At 41.9% G+C, this 17,687-nt stretch overlaps 1 protein-coding gene across 1 annotated transcript in view; it reads left to right on the top strand.

The window, feature by feature from the left end:
* Nucleotides 1-17,466, top strand: part of Efhb (EF-hand domain family, member B) — a 43,752-nt gene extending 26,286 nt beyond the window's left edge. Inside the window, 5 exon segments of the mRNA XM_013022106.1 lie at nucleotides 1,521-1,675; nucleotides 4,401-4,608; nucleotides 10,922-11,134; nucleotides 13,728-13,909; nucleotides 17,222-17,466. Coding sequence (XP_012877560.1) covers nucleotides 1,521-1,675; nucleotides 4,401-4,608; nucleotides 10,922-11,134; nucleotides 13,728-13,909; nucleotides 17,222-17,395 — 932 coding nt within the window. The 3' untranslated portion in view covers nucleotides 17,396-17,466.
* The last annotated feature ends 221 nt before the right edge of the window (nucleotides 17,467-17,687 follow it).

Below are 17,687 nucleotides of genomic sequence, written 5' to 3'. Positions count from 1 at the left end.
TTTCTTTTTGCTTATGTGGTGCTGAGGAATCGAACCCAGGGCCTCATGCATGCAAGGCAAGCACTCTACCACTGAGCCACCTTCCCAGCCCTTGATTTTTTTTTTAAAACAAAAGATCATAGAAGTTCAGCCAACTCCAGACATGCTGAATAGCCCTTACTTGGGAGCAGTCCCAGCTTTCAGATCCTCAGTGTTGTGGATAGTGAAGCGAAGACTCTATTGTCCTACTTAGGAAAAGAAAGGGTAGCGGAACAGGACTGATGATGATGATGTCCCACAAAACTTATGCTATTTCATTTTTCTCTTGAACAGAGAAGTGACAGAATAGAAATACCATTTTCTATTATTATTATTGTTGTTGTTATTACTGTTATTAAAAGATTATGGGTTGTAGGGCTTGAACTCTGGGCCTGGGCCTTGCTCGGGATACCTCAGTTCTTCAGCTCAAGGCTAGTGCTCTACCACTTTGAGTCATAGCCCTGTTTCTGGTTTTCTGGTGGTTAATTGGAGATAAGAGCCTCACAGAATTCTGCCTGGGCTAGCTTTGAACCATGAATCCTCAGACCTTAGCCTCCTGAGTAGCTAGGATTACAGGCGTGAGCCACTGGCGCCAGGCTCTTTTCAATTATATCATGTGTTTTTGTGTGGTTGCCAATACTGGGGCTTTGAACTCATGGCCTGCATACTCTCCTTTGCCATTTTCATTCTAGGCTGGAGCTCTACTACTTGAACTATTCCTCCACTTTTTTTTTTGCCAGTCCTGGTGCTTGAACTCAGGGCTTAGGCACTGTCCCTGAGCTTCTTTTGCTCAAGGCTAGCACTCTTACCATTTGAGCCACTTTGGGCTTTTTCTCTACTAAGGAATTGAATCCAAGGCTCTGTACATGCTAAGCAAGCATTCTACCACTAAGCCATCTTCCTAGCCCTATTCCTCCACTTCTGACTTGGAACTGCTTTTTGGAGATAAAAGTCTTATAGACTTTTCTGCCCAGCCTGGCTTTGAACTGAGATCTTTAGATCTCAGCCTCTTGAGTAGTTAGGGTTACAGGTATGAACATTGGCTCCAGGCTTATTTTATGTACATTTTGTGCATAAAAAACATTTTGTATAATAGCATTATAGTTAGATAGAAGGCTTTTTTCATTCCTTGAGGTTGCAAGATCTCTCTCTCTCTCTTTCCGTCTCTCTTTCTCTCTCTCTCCTTACTTTTCTCCTTAAAGATAGAAATAAATGAACCATGCGCCAGTGGTGCACACCTGTAATTCTAGCTACTTAGGAGGCTGAGATGTGAGGATCATGATTCAAAGCCAGCCAGCCAGGGCAGGAAAGTCTATGAGACTCATATCTCCAATTAACTACCAACAAAATCTGGAAGTGGAGCTGTAGCTCAAGTGGTGGAGCACTAGCTTCGAGCGAAGAAAAGCTCAGTGATAGTGCCGAGGCCTGGAGTTCAAGACCCAGAACTGGCCAAAAAAGAAAAAAAAAAAAGCAAAGACTTTCTTTTCTTGTTTCTTCAATAGGAGCTGGTGATCTTATCCATAATAGGCCTTTGGCAGAATGCCTTCGAGGGAAAGATAGACAACGAGCTATGATCGCAGCCGTCCGACATCACCTGAAGAAATTTAATTACCAAAACTTTGACAGTTTGCTGGAAGCCTTTCATTATTATGACAAGGTCAGTGGGTAGGGCAGACCTTTTTGGTTTGCGCTTGGGCTGATCTAATTCTAGCAGGTGGATGCAGGTAGGGACAGGGACCAGCTAACAAAGGCCTGTGGTCAAATCTAGTTCACCACTTGTCTTTGTTTAGATTTTTTTTTTAAACTATATTTTTGGTACTGGGGAACGAACCCAGGACGTTGCCCTAGCTAGGCAAGTGCTTAGCTGCTGAGCTACCTCCCAGCCCATTGTCTTTGTAATGCAACTTCCATTGCAATACAGTCTTTTCTCCGTGTGCATTGTTATCTGTAGCTGGATTTGTCCTATGTGCAGCATTGAATAGTAGTAACATTTTTATCTATCATTCGGTTCTGGTGTTTCAACTCTCTCTTCCCCTCCCAGTTATTTTTAGACTTATCATATAGGGTCCTGTCATGTACAAATGAGCATTCAATTGCATTGCACACAGAAATGTGTTTTTTTTCTTTTTAAAAGTTGTTATTATAAAGGTGATATACAGAGGGTTTGCCGTTATGTATGTCAGAACAAAACTGGGCTTTAAAAAGTGTAAAATCCAACTATCTAGCTTTTAAGATAAACCAATTTGTATTTATATGTAGTTATTTGAATTCAGGGCCTCACACTTTCTGCACATGCAGAAAGCCATGCTCCAGTCATTCCAAGATAACTTTTCAATATTAAAATAAGAACTCGCCTGGCACCAGTGGCTCCTGCCTGTAATGCCTACTCAAGAGGCTGAGAGGTGAGGATCATGGTTTAAAACCAACGTAGGCAGAAAAGTCCCTGTGAAGCTTTTTTATTTTTATTTTTTTAACTGGTCCTGGGGCTTGAGCTGATCTCTGGGTTTGGGTGCTGTTCCTGAGCTTCTTTTGTTCAAGTGGAGCCACACGTCCACTTCCAGCTTTTTTAATTAGTTTGTTAGAGATAAGAGTCTCATGGAGTCTGGCTTTCAACCTCGATCCTCAGATCTCAGCCTCCTGAGTAGCTAGAATTACAACCATGAGCCACTGGTGACCTCAGGGCATTGTGAGACTTATCACCAATAAACTACGCAGAACAATCTGAAAGTGACGCTGTGGTTCAAGTGGTAGAGCACTAGCCTTGAGTGCAGAGAGGCCCAGGGGCACTGCTCAGGCCTGGAGTTCAAGCCCCAGAATGGGCAAAAAAATAAATAAAATAAAATAAAAATAAAAGAACATTGTACAGTATCTAGTAAGTGTGAAACAGCCCTGAGTTCAAGCCAAGTATCTGTCCCCCTCTGAATGCTAGAGATAGAACCCAGGGCTTTGATACCTGCCAGGCAATTGCTCTGCCATTCTGTCTCTGACCTACTTCTCAGCCCCTTTCCACTGAAGTGTCATTTATCTCATAAATATGATATTTGAGGGGAATTTAATTTACATAGTAGCAACATGAGACAACCTGCCACGGTACATAGTGCTATGCTTTAAAAAAATTCATTTGAAATGCAATTATGGGAAATACGATCATCTTAATAGCTGTTGATTATCTGAGTAAACCACCAGGCACATTCCTTATGATAAAATTAAATTAAGCAGGGAGGAAATTAGTGAGAATTATTTAATGTTGCTATGCCTTTTAAATGGTTAACTTTTAACAGGCAAAGTGTAGAGCTTGGTGTCCTTACGGAACATTTTATGGTGAGGGTGATAGGATGTGGGCCGCGTACAGCTGCAGGATCATTAATGATTTGAATCTGAATAGAAAAAAAATTAAAACAGCCCAGCTATGATTTCCTAAATGAATATTCTTGGCTTATGAAATTAATTGTTATTTATGGAATGGCTATAATATATCACACCCTTTACTGGGTGATGTGTAGACCAGGGCAGTTAATCATAAGCTAGAGTAGCAGCCACATGCTAGAACTGGCTTGAGAGGGTATATAAGAGGCACATTTTCATGAAGTTTGCGAGTCAGTTGACATCACAAAGGTGTCTGGCAAAGCCAGAACATTGGTAGCTCATGCCTGTAATCCTAGCTACTCAGGAGGCTGAGATCTGAGGCTCATGGTTCAAAGCCAGCCCGGGCAGGAAAGTCCGTGGGCCTCTTATCTCCAATAAACCACTAGAAAACCGGAAGTGGTGCTGTGGCTCAGGTGGTAGAGCACTCGGCTTGAGCTGAAGAGCTCAGGGACAGCGCGTAGGCCCAGAGTTCAGGCCTCATGTCAAAAAAAAGAAAGTTGGAAAGAGCTGTCAGCAGTACAAAACACTGCCACAGGAAATGTCATCTTGCATCTCAGCCTCCTGAGTAGCTAGGATTACAGGTGTGAACTACCAGTGTGCAGTGGTCATACACCCCCCCCCCACATTTTTGGAGGGGGAGGCCAGACTGTTCTTGAACTGAGACTTTCTTCTTATACCTCCCTCATAACTGGGATTGTAAGTATCAATTTTGCCAGTCCTGGGGCTTGAACTCAGGGTTTGGGTACTGTCCCTGAGCTTCTTTTACCCAAGGCTAGGACTCTGCCACTTGAGCCACAGCACCACTTCTGGCTTCTTCTGTGTATGTGGTACTGAGGAATCCAACCCAGGGCTTCATGCATGCTAGGCAAGCATTCTATCACTAAGCCACATTCTCAGCCCCAGTACCCTCAAATCTTGATTTTTTTTTCTTGTTATTAAGCAATTGGTGCTCTCTGCTTCCACAGATAGTGTTAATTGCTTTTTTTTTCTTTCTATTTTTGTTTCATGTGCAACAGAATGGCGATGCGATGATAGATAAAGCAGAGCTGCTAGGAGCTTGTCACCAGGCCAATTTACGTTTGGATACGAAGCTCCTGGACCAACTATTTGACTACTGTGATGTGGATAATGATGGCCTGATTAACTATCTAGAATTTGCAAATTTTCTGAACTGGAAAGACACATTTCTTCTTAAAGACTATGAAAAAAGAGTCATTATTAAAGGTATCTGATTTTTGAAAGTTATTTATTTATTTTATATGTGCCAGTGTTGGTGCTTGGGCTCTTGCTTTTTGTTTTTTTTTTTTCAATCAAGGCTGGCGCTCTACTTGGGCCATACCTCCACTCCAGCTTTTTGCTTGATAATTAGAGATAAGAGTTTCTTTTAGATTTGTCAGCCCAGACTGGCTTCAAATTGGGATTCTCAGATCTCAGCCTCCTAAATAGCTAGGATTATAAGTGTGAGCCATCAGTGACTGTCTAAAAAGCAATCTTTAGTTTTGATTTAAGTATTTTTCATATTTATATATGACCTTCCTTTAGCAGTCCCTACAGGTAGCTATAAATATATACACATGTACATGTGTGTTTGTATTACTTTGTTTAGTTATTTAGTTTAAAAGAGGGTCTCACTATATAACCCAGGCTAGCCTCGAACTCACAACCTTCTGCCTCAGCCTCACAATTGTGTGAGTTACAGATGTGTACCAGCATGATAGGATTTTTATACGTATTTTAAACTTTTCTAAAATAACAATAGATATGCCATTTAATCTGGCAGAGAAAATTTAGCTTTCAAATTTTTGTGGAATGTGAGCTTGCTTCCTTCCTTCCTTCTTTCCTTCTTTTCTTCCTTCCTTCCTTTCTTTTTCTTTCTCTCTTTCTTTCTTTCTCTCTCTCTCTCTTTCCTTTCTCTCTCTTTCTTTCTTTCTCTCTCTCTCTCTTTCTTTCTTTCTTTCTTTCTTTCTTCCTTTTCTTTCTCTCTCTCTTTCTTCTTTCTTTCTTTCTTTCATCCTAGGGCATGAACTCAGGGCCTGAGTACTGTCCCTAAGATTTTTTGCTCAAGGATAGCACTCTGCCAATGGGGCCACAGCTCCACTTCTGACTTTTATATGGGCAGCTAATTGGAAATAAGACTTTCAGGGATTCTCCTGCCTGGGCTAGCTTTGAGCTACAATCTTCAGACCTCAGACTCTGGAGTAGCTAGGATTATAGGCAGGAGCCACAGCTGCCTGGCTTTTTAAAGTTTTTTTTTTAAAAAATAATTCCCTGTGCTTACTTATGTATTAAATACTAAGCCTTTTTTTCTTGCTGGGAAATTTAGGTTGTTTCCAGATCATTTAAAAGTAAGACAGGTAATGATATGACTATCGACTCTCAAAAAGCTTTCCATTTCTACTTATATCTCCTTTCTTAAGAGTGTTATTAGTGTCCCAGAAGTAGCTCTATTTTAATTTTGCTTTTCTAAATGATTGTACCTATTTGTAACTTTGTCAGTTGGTTTTACTCCAACGTTGCTACCATCGAGTATTATTTCAAACATTCTTACAATTTAGTTGGTATGTAATGATATGTTATTTGCTTTAATTTTATGATTATTAGAGAAGATTAACATCTTTAAAAGGTTGTTTTAGCATTTTTATTTCCCCTTGGAATGCCTTTCCTCTGAAAAAGTAAATATGCTTCCATTCTCATTTTTATTCTTAGATCATGCCTTTTTGCAAGGCTTAAACCAAATGACTACATGAGCCTTCTCTCAATGTGTCTGGGACAGCCTTTCGTCCCATTCACTGGGAAAGTGGTAGAATGGTCTTTACTTATTTTCATATAAAATGATGCTATGCCATTTATTTTTGCCAGTCCTGGGGCTTGAACTCAGAGCCTGGGCACTTGTCTCTAAGCTTCTACTATGTGAGTCACCACACCACTTTTGGCCTTTTCTGTGTATGTGGTATTGAGGAATCGAACCCAGGGCTTCATGCATGCTAGGCAAGCACTCTACCACTGAGCCACCTTCCCAGCCCATCTATGCCATCCTTCTCAGAAATCAAGGGGTTGACACAATTGGTTCCTTCCAAAACAACTTAATGATGTCTGCTTTCAAATCAATAGTTTTCTTTTTGTTTTTGTTTTGTTTGTTTTTGTTTTTGCCAGTCCAGGGGCTTGAACTCAGGGCTTAGGCACTGTCTCTGAGCCTTTTTTGTGCTCAAGGCTAGCCCTCTACCACTTGAGCCACAGTGCCACTTCTGTCTTTTTCTGGGTAGTTTATTAGAGATAAAGGACTTTTTTTTTTGGCCAGGGCTGGCTTTGAACCACAACCCTCAGATCTCAGCCTCCTGAGCAGCTCATAGCTGTGAGCCATGGATGCCTGGCACCAAGAGTTGTTTAAATTATTCCCAGTTTCAGTGGAGTCCTCCTCCCCTGCCTCCTCCTCCTCCCCATCCCTCTCCCCCTCTTCTCCTTTCCCCCCCTCTTCCTCTTCCTTTATCTCTCTCTCCCTCCTTCCTTCTCTCTCCCTTTCCTCTCCCCCTTCCTACTCCCTCCTCCCTCCTCCCCCATCCTCCCCTCCCTCTCTCCCTCTCTCCAGTGCTGAATTATAGGCACGTACTTCTGCAACTGGTACTCAGTGGAGTCCCTGAGGAGTTTGCCTTCTGCGATTTTAGGCCAGAAAGTACGAGGGTTTGGGCCATTCAGTCCAGTAGGTACAGAGGAGTCCATCATTAATTTTACCAGGAATATTCATACATCAAATTGTGTCTTATTGTGTACAGGGTGAGTACGGGAAGGCACTGGCTTTCAGTTTTCTGAGATTTTCCGTCAGACTTCTCTAGCTCTCTGCTTTTTGCTGAGGGGAGGCGGTGTTAGTGGATCTGGAGGACGTGAATGCTTTTCTGGCAAAGGTTGTACATCATGGAAAGGTTCATCACAGTTCTTTGGTACTGGAGGCCCACTTGCCTTTGCATTTCTTGATTGGACCTCAAGGCCCCAACCCAGCTTGAAGTTCTTCAGGACGTCAAAGCACCGCAGTGCCCTCTACTGGTAGCTGTGGAATAACCAGGTTTTTGACAATGTCGCTGGAATTTACTCTTTGAAGTTCAGAATTGACTCAGCAAAGCAAATCTGCAAAAGATCATGGCTTACAGTTACAATTCTACCCTTTTGTTATGAAAATTTAACACAGGGCGTCATGCATGATAAGCGCATGCATTACTTCCAGCCCTAAGTTTTCGTTTACAAACTTCTCCCTCCCTCCATCCCTCCTCTTTTGCCACTCCTGGGGCTTGAGCTCAGGGTCTGGGCTCTGTCCCTGAGCTTTGCTGTGCTCAAGGCTAGCACTCTACCACTTTAGCCACAGCATCACTTCAGGCTTTTTTTTTTTCTGTTTGTGTGGTACTGAGGAATCCAACCCAGGGCTTCATGCATGCTAGGCAAGCACTCTACCACTACACTACATTCCCAGTTCCATATTTTCTTTAAATTTTTAATATGTTTTTTATTGTACAAATACTGTACAGAGGGATTATAGTTTCCTGAGTAAGGTAGTGAGTACATTTCCTATCAAGCATTGTTATCTCCTCCTTTGTTTTTCCCCTACCATCCCTTCCCTCCCACCTCCACAACTACCCCCCTCCCCCACAAGTTTTTTTTTTTGTGTGTGTGTCGGTCATGGGGATTGAACTCTGGGCCTGGGTGCTGTCCCTCAGCTCTTCAGCTCAAGGCTAGCCCTCTACCACTTGAGCCACAGCACCTCTTCCGGCTTTTTCTGCTTATGTGGTGCTGAGGAATTGAACTCAGGGCCTCATGCATGCGAGGCCAGCACGCTACCACTGAGCCACCTTCCCAGCTCTCCCCCACAGGTTGTAAAGTTCATTTTCAACATAGAGTCTTGTACATCTCATTGTTATAATGGGTCAACCTATATCCTTATTTAAGCATTTTGTTATTTCCCTTCCCCTTCCCAAATTAGAAAAATGTATGTACAAGATGCAGGGCACCAGAATCAAATACAGTGAAAACAGGGGTTATACCCTGGGAGAAGAACATACAAAAGAAACAAAAAAAATCACATAGTACATTATAAGTACATTAAAAACAATAGCAAGAAAGAAAAAACCCACTTGTGTCCCTATCTTGGGATTCATTTCACTTAACATCATCTCATATGGTCATATGTCCATAGCTTTTGACCTTTTCTGCTTGTCCTAGACATATACTACTTATTGCAAATAAGGGAAACCATGGGACCTATGTTCCTTTGGGCTTGGCTTACTTCACTTAATATAATTTTTTCCAAGTCTTTCCATTTCCTAACAAATGGGGTGATGTCATTCTTTCTGATAGAGGCATAGAATTCCATTGTATGTATATATGTGTGTGTATACATGTGTATACATACATACATATAATATATATATATATATAATCACATTTTCTTGATCTGTTCATCTATTGAGGGGCATCTGGGTAGGTTCCATATCTTAGTTATGGTGAAAAATGCTACGATAAACATGGTTGTGCTGGTAGCTTTGGTATGGCCTTGTTTGTGATCATTTGGGTAAAAGCCCAAAAGTGGGATTGTTGGGTCATAGGGGAGCTCTATGTGGAGTCATTTGAGGAACCTCCATATTGCTTTCCAAAGTGATTGAACAAGTTTACGTTCCCACCAACAATTCAGTGGAGTTTCCTTTTGGCCACATCCCCTCCAGCATCTGTTGTTATTAGATTTCCTGATTATAGTGGTATCTCAATGTTGTTTTGATTTTCATTTCTTTTTGGCTAGAGAGGTTGAGCATTTCTTCATGTGTTTATTGGCCATTCTTATTTCCTCTTCAGAGAAGTTTCTCTTTTAGTCTTTAGCCCACTTATTTATCGGGCAGTTGTTTGTTTGAGGATTTGTTGTTGGGGGATTTAATTTTTTGAGTTCTAAGTATATCTTATATATGAGACCCTGTTGTATGGCCAGTGAATATTTTAAATTTTTTAAAAAATATTTTTCTGTGTATGTGGTCCTGGGGAATGAACCCCATGGCCTCATGCATGTTAAGCAAGCACTCTACCACTGAGCCACATCCCCAGCCCCACACTCACACTTCCTTTCATGTATGCTAAGCACATGTTTTAATATGCAGCCCTGGGTTTTCTTTGATATACTAATCTGTAAGGAATTAGTTATATAATGAGTTAAAATAATTTTCTGAGTTCACAATGTGTGTGTGTGTGTGTGTGTGTGTGTGTGTGTGTGTGTTCTAGGGCTTAAATGAAGGTCTTTGGGGCTGGGAATATAGTGTAGTGGTAGAGTGCTTGCCTGACATGCATGAAGCCTTGGTTTTGATTCCTCAGTACCACATAAACAGAAAAAGCCCGAGGCGGTGCTGTCTGTGGCTCAAGTACTAGAGTGCTAGCCTTGAGCAAAAGGAGCTCAGGGACAGTGCCAAGGCCCTGAGTTCAAGCCTCAGGACTGGCAAAGAACCCAAAAACAACAACAATAAAAACCATCCCCCCAACAAACAAACAAAAACCCCTTAAGGGCCTTGTGGCTCTTGCTTGCTTGGCTTTATCAGTCAAGATGGAGTTCTACAACTTGAGCTAGGCCTCCACTTCTGGTCTCTTGCTGGTGAGTTGGCCATAAAAGTATCTTGAATTTGCCTGTCCCTGTTGGCTTTGAACTAGGATCCACAGATCTCAGCCTCCTCCACTAGCTGGGATTACAGGTGTGAGCCACTGATACCTGACAGCACATTGGATTCTTACTGCCTCTCTTCATGGTTTCAATACATGTTCTCCCTCCATTCAACTTTATCCCACTTTTCCCCAGGACAATCTGTTAGTTTGAGTTAAATGTAAGAACACACAGTATTCTTTTTAAAGTTTAATTTTTAATTATTATCTTTATATAATGGTACAAAGGAGTTACCATTTAACAAAGCAGCCTATGACTGCCATAGCTCTTGATCAATGTCACCTCTTCAACATTCTCAACCCTCCCTCCCATACCCATTCCTTCTCTCACTCTTCTTAATTTTGCAGGATCTACATTGGATTCTTGACCACATTCTCCCTTCTTCTCCTCTTCGTTTGTTTATTCCTTTTCCCTTGACCTTCCTACCCCTTTTCAGCACCCACTTCCTGGTGTTTTAGTTTGTTGAACTTTGATTTTTGCCTTTCCAAGGAATTACTTTACTTGAGCTCTCCCTTGAATCTACTATATTTGTATACATTTGCATACCACCCAACATATTTACTTACAAGTTTATAAGCTAAATCTGGCTTCTACAAATAAGGGAAATTATACACCTCTCATCTTTTAAGGAAAACAAAGAATAGGTTGTATGTTTTTTCTTAGTCTCTCATATTTGAAATTTTTATTTTGGAGTAAAATGGAGTGGCAAAAGGAAACTCCTCATGTAATTCTAGGCTCAGATTATCTAGTGAACAACATTGGCCTGAACTTGCTGTTTATTCCATGGTAGGGTTAGCATTGATGATGGTTTTCCTGTTTGGTTTCCATTGGGAACTTGACTCTCCATTTTCCCTCAAGGTAGAAAACCAGACTGCGCATCTCCCAGTGAGGCTAACTTAGAAGAAATGGAATCAACTCTGCTGATCCAGCCTGAAGATCTTGTCCCAAAAGAACCAGGGAGCTCAGAGCAGACTCTGCGGACACTTCTGAGACCGGGCGATAAAGTTTCTCACTATTATAAGACAACGTCTTCTGAGATCAATGCAGTTGTTGGAGCTGTTCCATCTATTTGTAAGTATGTCACAAAATGTGTCAAGTTTCAAAATGATCAGCGAAGCATCCTTTGTGCCTCGGTTCTTGCTGCACCAGAGGGAACAATTTTCAAAGCTGTGACTTTACATTTAATTCTGTATTCTAAGCACTTAGGGGCATCTCACAAACCGTTGGCTGAACTGCTAATGAGGACTCAAGGTAAAATGGTTCGTGTGTATGTGTGTGTGTGTGTGTGTGTGTGTGCACGCGCACGCACATGTGTGCACCAATACTGTACTTGTGCTTGAACTCAGGGTCTTGTGCATTTGATTAGCTTTTGCCATTAAGGCTGGTCCTCTGCCATGTGAGCCACAATACACTTCCAACCTTTTGCTGATTAATTCAAGAGTCTTTTAGACTTTTCTGTCCAGGCTGGTTTTGAACCACAGTCTTCAGGTCTCAGCCTCCTGAGTAGCTAGGATTACATGTGTGAGCTACCAGCACCCATCTAAAATGATTTTTCTCTGTATTAATGGAATAGAAACCCTCATAAATGAGAACATGGTATGTTGTATTTGTAATAATTCAGACTTTAACCAATATCATGAGACTTCCCAGCCATGTGATTCTTAGTTCTATACACACTCTGCCTTCAAATATTTAAAGAGCTTTTTATAAAACAAATACCACTCTCCACATCAGCTTGGTAGGGCTGCCATAACGAAGTACACCAAGTAGAGAAGTTTTTTTTTCTCCCTTTGGTCAGTTTTGAACCCAGGACCTTGCATTTGCTAGACAACTGCTTTATCATTTGAATCATACTTTAGCCTTTTTTTTTTTTGGCCTTAGTTATTTTCAGATAGTTTCCCACTCTTTGGCCTCAGGATTGGCCTCAGTCTGCGATTCTCCTACCTACCTCTTGAGCAGGTGGAATGGCAGGTGGGAGCTGGTGTGCCTGGCCACTAGCTGGGTGGCTTCAAAGACAGAGTTCTATTGTGTAATTTTCTATTGTTCTGGAGGCTGGACGTCTGAGGTTCAGGTGTGGGCTGTGGGCAGAGTTGGTACCTTCTGTGGACTATCAAGGAGAATGTGTTGGAATGACTCCCCTAGATTTATACTGGCATGGAGGCAGTGAGGAACTGCTTAGCCCTGCTGCAGCTCCCTGGTCTCTGCCTTTATCTGCTCCTGGTGTTGCTCCCTCCAGTGAGTATGTTGTATGGTTCTGGGGACTGGACCCAGGGCCTCTTACTTGCTGGGCAGGCAGTATACCAATTGAATCACACCTCAGTACTCTTTGACTCTTTTTTTTTTTTTTTTGGCCTGCTGTAGGGCTTGAACTCAGGGCCTGAGCATTGTCTCTGAGCTCCTTTTGCTCAAGGCTAGCACTCTACCACTTGAGCCACAGCACCACTTCCAGCTTTTTTTGAGTAGTTTATTGGAGATAAGTCTCACAGACTTCCCTGCTTGGGCTGGTTTTGAACTGTGATTCTCAGATCTCAGCTTCCTGAGTAGCTAGGATTATAGGTGTGAGCCACTGGTGCCCGGCTGGAAATTATTTTCTTGAAGAAGTGATTTTTTTTCATATACAGAAATAATAGCATAATAAAGTAATAGCAACAATGGGAAGTATTTGTTTTGTGATTATATATTAAGAATTAATGGAATTATTATTTCAGCTTTGTTACTATGGCTGATTGCTATGCTCATTTACAGGGGAGAAAAGTAAGAGAGAGAAGTTAAGTAAAAATTGGTGAGCCTCTGCCCATAGGTAATATGGTTCCAGAGCTCCCAGCTATTATGTTCCTAGAAATCTAACCATAGACCAAAATCCTAAATAGGTTTTGGCACACCTTAATCTTCTAATCTCACTTTACAAATTGTGGGAGACTTGTGTACCAAAATATTGACTATCTAGAAAGTATTGAATGTTGCTCAAGGTCATGTCCCTGGATTAAGAACATTATAAAGGACATTTAAATGTTGTCATCAAGATTTTGTTTTGTTTTGGTTCTTGTATTGAGGCTTGAACTCAGGACTTCAGGCCCTTGCATGCCTTTTTCACTTAAGACTGCCACTCTACCATGTTCACTTCTAGCTTTTTGTTAGTTAATTGGCTAGTTCATGGCCTGCTTTGGACCTCAGTCCTCAGATCTCAGCTTCCTGAGTAGCTAGGATGACAGATGTGAGCCATGAGGACCAGCCTCATCAGATCTATCTGTCTATCTTAACATCACTGCATTTACAACTGGGTGTTTGCCAACAGAAATGCAATTGGAATTACACTTACATTTAAAATTTTGTAGTATATTCAAAAAGCCCCATAAATAAAGGAAACAGGAGCAATTAAGTGTATATGTAAATCTAAGTATCCCAAATCAAAACAAAATGATTAGGCCTTCCCTCCCTCCTTCCCTCTGTTAAGATGGGCTCTTGCTTTGTTGTTCAGACTATCCGCCAGCTCCTGGGCTCAAATGCCCCTCAGTCTCCCCACTAGCCGGGACACCAGTTGCTCTTACACACGTTGTAATTCAGACCAGCCACATTTCAAGCTCCCAGGAGCCACAACATGGCAGTCAGTTATTGTATCACCTAGCCTCATTTTAGTTGTTTTATTCCCTGATCAATGACCTAGGTTACCCCGTCTTTGGTGTTCCGACCATCCGATCTGATATTCCTGTCCCACGAATTCGTCGCGTCAGTGACAGAACAAATTATGGCGAAGAGGGCGATGCTTACTCGTTACTGTATCCTAACATCTTTGCCCAGAAAGGAGTGTATGAAAATGATTTCTTCCAGGCTAGATCGAAAGAAGAGGTAAAGCAATGACTTCAAAAGTAAAGTCAGGTGGGAATGTGGCTTAGTGGTAGAGTGCTTGCCTAGCATGCATGAAGCCCTGGGTTTGATTCCTCAGTACCACATAAATGGAAAAAGCTGGAAGTGGTGCTGTGGCTCAAGTGGTAGAGTGTTAGACCTGAGCAAAAGAAGCTCAGGGTCAGTGCCCAGGTCCTGAGTTCAAACCTCAGAACTGGCAAAAAAAAAAGTCTGGTGGCTCAAGCCTGTAATCCTAGCTACTCAGGAGGCTGAGATTTGAGGATCTCAGTTCAAAGCCAGCCCAGGCAGGAAAGTCTGAGAGACTCTTATCTCCAATAAACCACCTGAAAACCAGAAGTAGCAATGTGGTTCAAGTGGTAGAACGTTTTCCTTGAGCTGAAGAACTTGAGGGACAGTGCCCAGGCCCAGAGTTCAAGCCCCAGGACTGACCAAAAAAAAAGAAATGTCAATCTCACATAAACATACAACAAGGATGAACATCTTTGTGCATCAATGACTATAATTATGTTTTTTTGAGACAAGGCCTTATATGTAAGCCTAGGCTGGCTTTGAACTAAAGACTCTCCTGCCTCAGCCTTCTGAGTGCTGAGATTACAGGCTTAAACCATCACAGTTGGCTTTCCTGGCACAATTCTTTCTTTTTCCAAATACTGGGTCTTGAACTCAAGATCTCACATGCTTGCTTAGCTTTCGCCACTTATAGGTGGTGCTCTACCACTTAAAACATGCCTCTTGAGTATTTGTCCTCACAAGCTGGCTCTGAACCAAAATCTTCAGATCTTCATTTCCTGAGTAGCTAGTATTATAAGCCTGAGACACTGGTGCCTAGTATCTTCTTTCTTTCTTTTTTTTCTTTTTGTCAATAGTGGGGCTTGAACTCTGGGCCTGGGTGCTAGTCCCTCAGCTCTTCAGCTCAAGACAAGCACTCTTACCACTTGAGCCACAGCACCACTTCCAGTTTTCTGGTGGTTAATTGGAGGTAAGAGTTTCATGGACTTTCCTGCCTGGGCTGGCTTTGAACTACAATCCTCAGATCTCAGCCTCCTGAGTAGCTAGGATTACAAGTGTGAGCCACTGGTGCCTGGCTTCCTTCTCTCTCTCTCTCTCTCTCTTCTCTCTCTCTCTCTCTCTTCCTTCGTTCCTTCTTTCCTTCCTTCCTTCCTTCCTTCCTTCCCTCTCCTTCCTTCCTTCTTTCCTTCCTTCCCTCTCCTTCCTTCCTTCTTTCCTCCCTTTTTTTCTTTCTTTCCTTCTTTTCTCCTTGTACTCTGGCTTGAACTCAAGGCTGGTGCTCTAACACTTGAGCCACAGTTCTACTTCCAGCTTTTGCTGGTTAACTGGAGATAGGAGTCTCATAGACTCTCATGCCCAGTCTGGCTTCAAAGGCAGATCCTCAAATCTCAACCTCCTAAATAGGTAGATTTCAGGCAGGAAGGACCAGGGCCTGGCTCTTGCTTGTTTCTTGGTGCCTAAATATTCCAACTAGACACCCTTTAGTTCACAATTGTAGATAGCAAGAACTTTGAGACATGGTGGAAGTAATTTCATTAGTTTGACAATGAGTAGCTTTCACTCTGTGTTATCTGTCTATGGTACACTCCTGGTAGTTTGCTAACCACTGGGTGGAATACCTCTGGGGCCTAGGACCATTCTGGGAATTTTCTCCACCAGTTATCTACCATTATCTGTGGGGAGACAGCAGCTGTGATTAGGGGCATTGGCTGTTTTTGCAGCTGAATGTGTTAGCAGCTCTGCTATTCTATTTTAGTATTCAGTGTGAATTTGTACGGCTAGTTTCTGACAAAGGTGTATGATTTCAAGAAGACCTTTTACATTCTGTTTAATAGAAATATTCTGCAACCATTCCATTTCTTTGGCTTTCCCACTCACTGTGGGAAAGTATTTTCCTAGTATTATAATATTTAAAAATATTTTTCCTATTCATCTCTTATTTTTTCACAATATTCTCCCTCCCATCTTCCCTCCTCCTTCTTCTCCTTCCCTTTCTCTCTCTTCCTCCCCCCTCTCTCTCTTCCCCCCTATCCTTTTTGTTTTCCCCTTTTTGGTTTTGGCAGTGCTAGGGTTTTAGCTCATGGTGTCATGATTACTAGCAGGCACTCTGCCTCTTACGCCATGCCTCAGCTCTTTCTGTTCTGCTTATTCAATAATAAATCAACTTTCTGATTATGTTTTTAGATGGGATATTGCTCTGTGTGCCTGGGCCAATCTCAAACAGGTGGCGGGTAGGAGGGTAGCAAGTGGATTTCTTATTTTAAATTTCGTTCCTGAAAAATTTTGTTTTCACATCTCTCACTCCCTTTACCCATTCTACCCTTTCTTCTCAGTTCTCGCTTTCCCTTTCTTAGATGTTTTTGGAGCACGCAGAGGCATTATTGGCAGCCCAACAGTCGCTGCTTTTCTGTGCGCTCCGCTCTTCGTGTGCGCATTTGATCCTATTGCATTTGCACAGTCATGAGTGTGAGTTTTACAACAGCCCAGTAAGATATCTTTTGTAAAGGCACATATTCTAAAGTGAGAAAACTAATATTTGAATAACATACATGGCACCCACAGACTAGAGTGACAATAAGTGACATGGCCCAAACACAGCAAGTCTTTCCCTCTGCTCTTTTTAGTTGAATCTTGCTGCTTCTCTTAATAAACCAACCAACCATACCAACCAAAAATACAAGCCAGATGCTGTCGGCTACCCAGGAGGCTAAGATCTGAGGATTTTAGTTTGAAACTAGACTGAGCAGGAAAGTCTGTGAGAATTTTTTTTTGTACTGTTCCTGGGGCTTGAACTCAGGGCCTGGGCACTGTCCTTGAGCTATTTTGCTCAAAGTTAGTGCTCTGTCACTTGAAGCATAGCTCCACTTTTGGCTTTCTTTTTTGTTGTTAATTGGAGATAAGAATCTCATGGACTTTTATCTCCAATTAGCTAGGAAAAATCCAAAAATGGAGGTATGGCTCAAGTGGTACAGTGCCAGCTTTGAGTGGAAAAACCTAACAAAAGCTTGAGGTCTTGAGTGCAAAAAAGATCCTAAGCATTCATGACACAAAGTCAACATATATCTTCTATTCATAATATTCTCTCCTATATTAATAACAAATTCATTCCTGTGATAAAACTTCTAGAATTTGGGTATTTTCTCATTTAAAAAATATACAGGCACATACACATACTTTTGCAGGGGGGGGATCAATATTCATAGTATTTGCTATGATGAAGGTATTTTAAATACAAAATTTAAAACATGAATCCTGCGTGGCCTTAATACCATTTTCCCCCCCCAGATTAAAAAGATACTATGTAACATCGGTGTCCGACTTTCTGAAGAGGAATTTGAGTACGTATGGAACCTGGCATCCAAGAAACATGACAGGGGGGAAGTGTGTGTGGAGACCATCAGGACTGCACTGCATGAGCTGCAGCAGAGAGACCTGACCAAGTGCCACACAGACCCCTGAGCTGTGCTGGAGCTCCGTGTTCATCTAAAATGTTCAACCCATTCTGGCTACCAATATTGTCGAAGAATTCAGTCTCCCTGCTGACACAACCCATCTGCCAATCTGCATTGTTAATACATTACAGTTTGGATTGTAAAGTTTGTCTGTCTGTTTATCATAAAACACTGTACTTGAAGAGTTAACCTTCAGCCTCACGAATTACAGTTCAGAACGTTACTACAAGTTAGATCAGGTTTAGTATGTCTTAAGAATTCCATCCTCTTGGGCTGGGAATGTGGCTTAGTGGTAGAGT

Source organism: Dipodomys ordii, unplaced genomic scaffold, assembly GCF_000151885.1.
Source record: "Dipodomys ordii isolate 6190 unplaced genomic scaffold, Dord_2.0 Scaffold60, whole genome shotgun sequence".
Lineage (NCBI taxonomy): Eukaryota > Metazoa > Chordata > Mammalia > Rodentia > Heteromyidae > Dipodomys > Dipodomys ordii.
The sequence above is the reverse complement of the archived record's forward strand: the minus strand, read 5'-3'. Positions and strand labels throughout refer to the sequence as shown.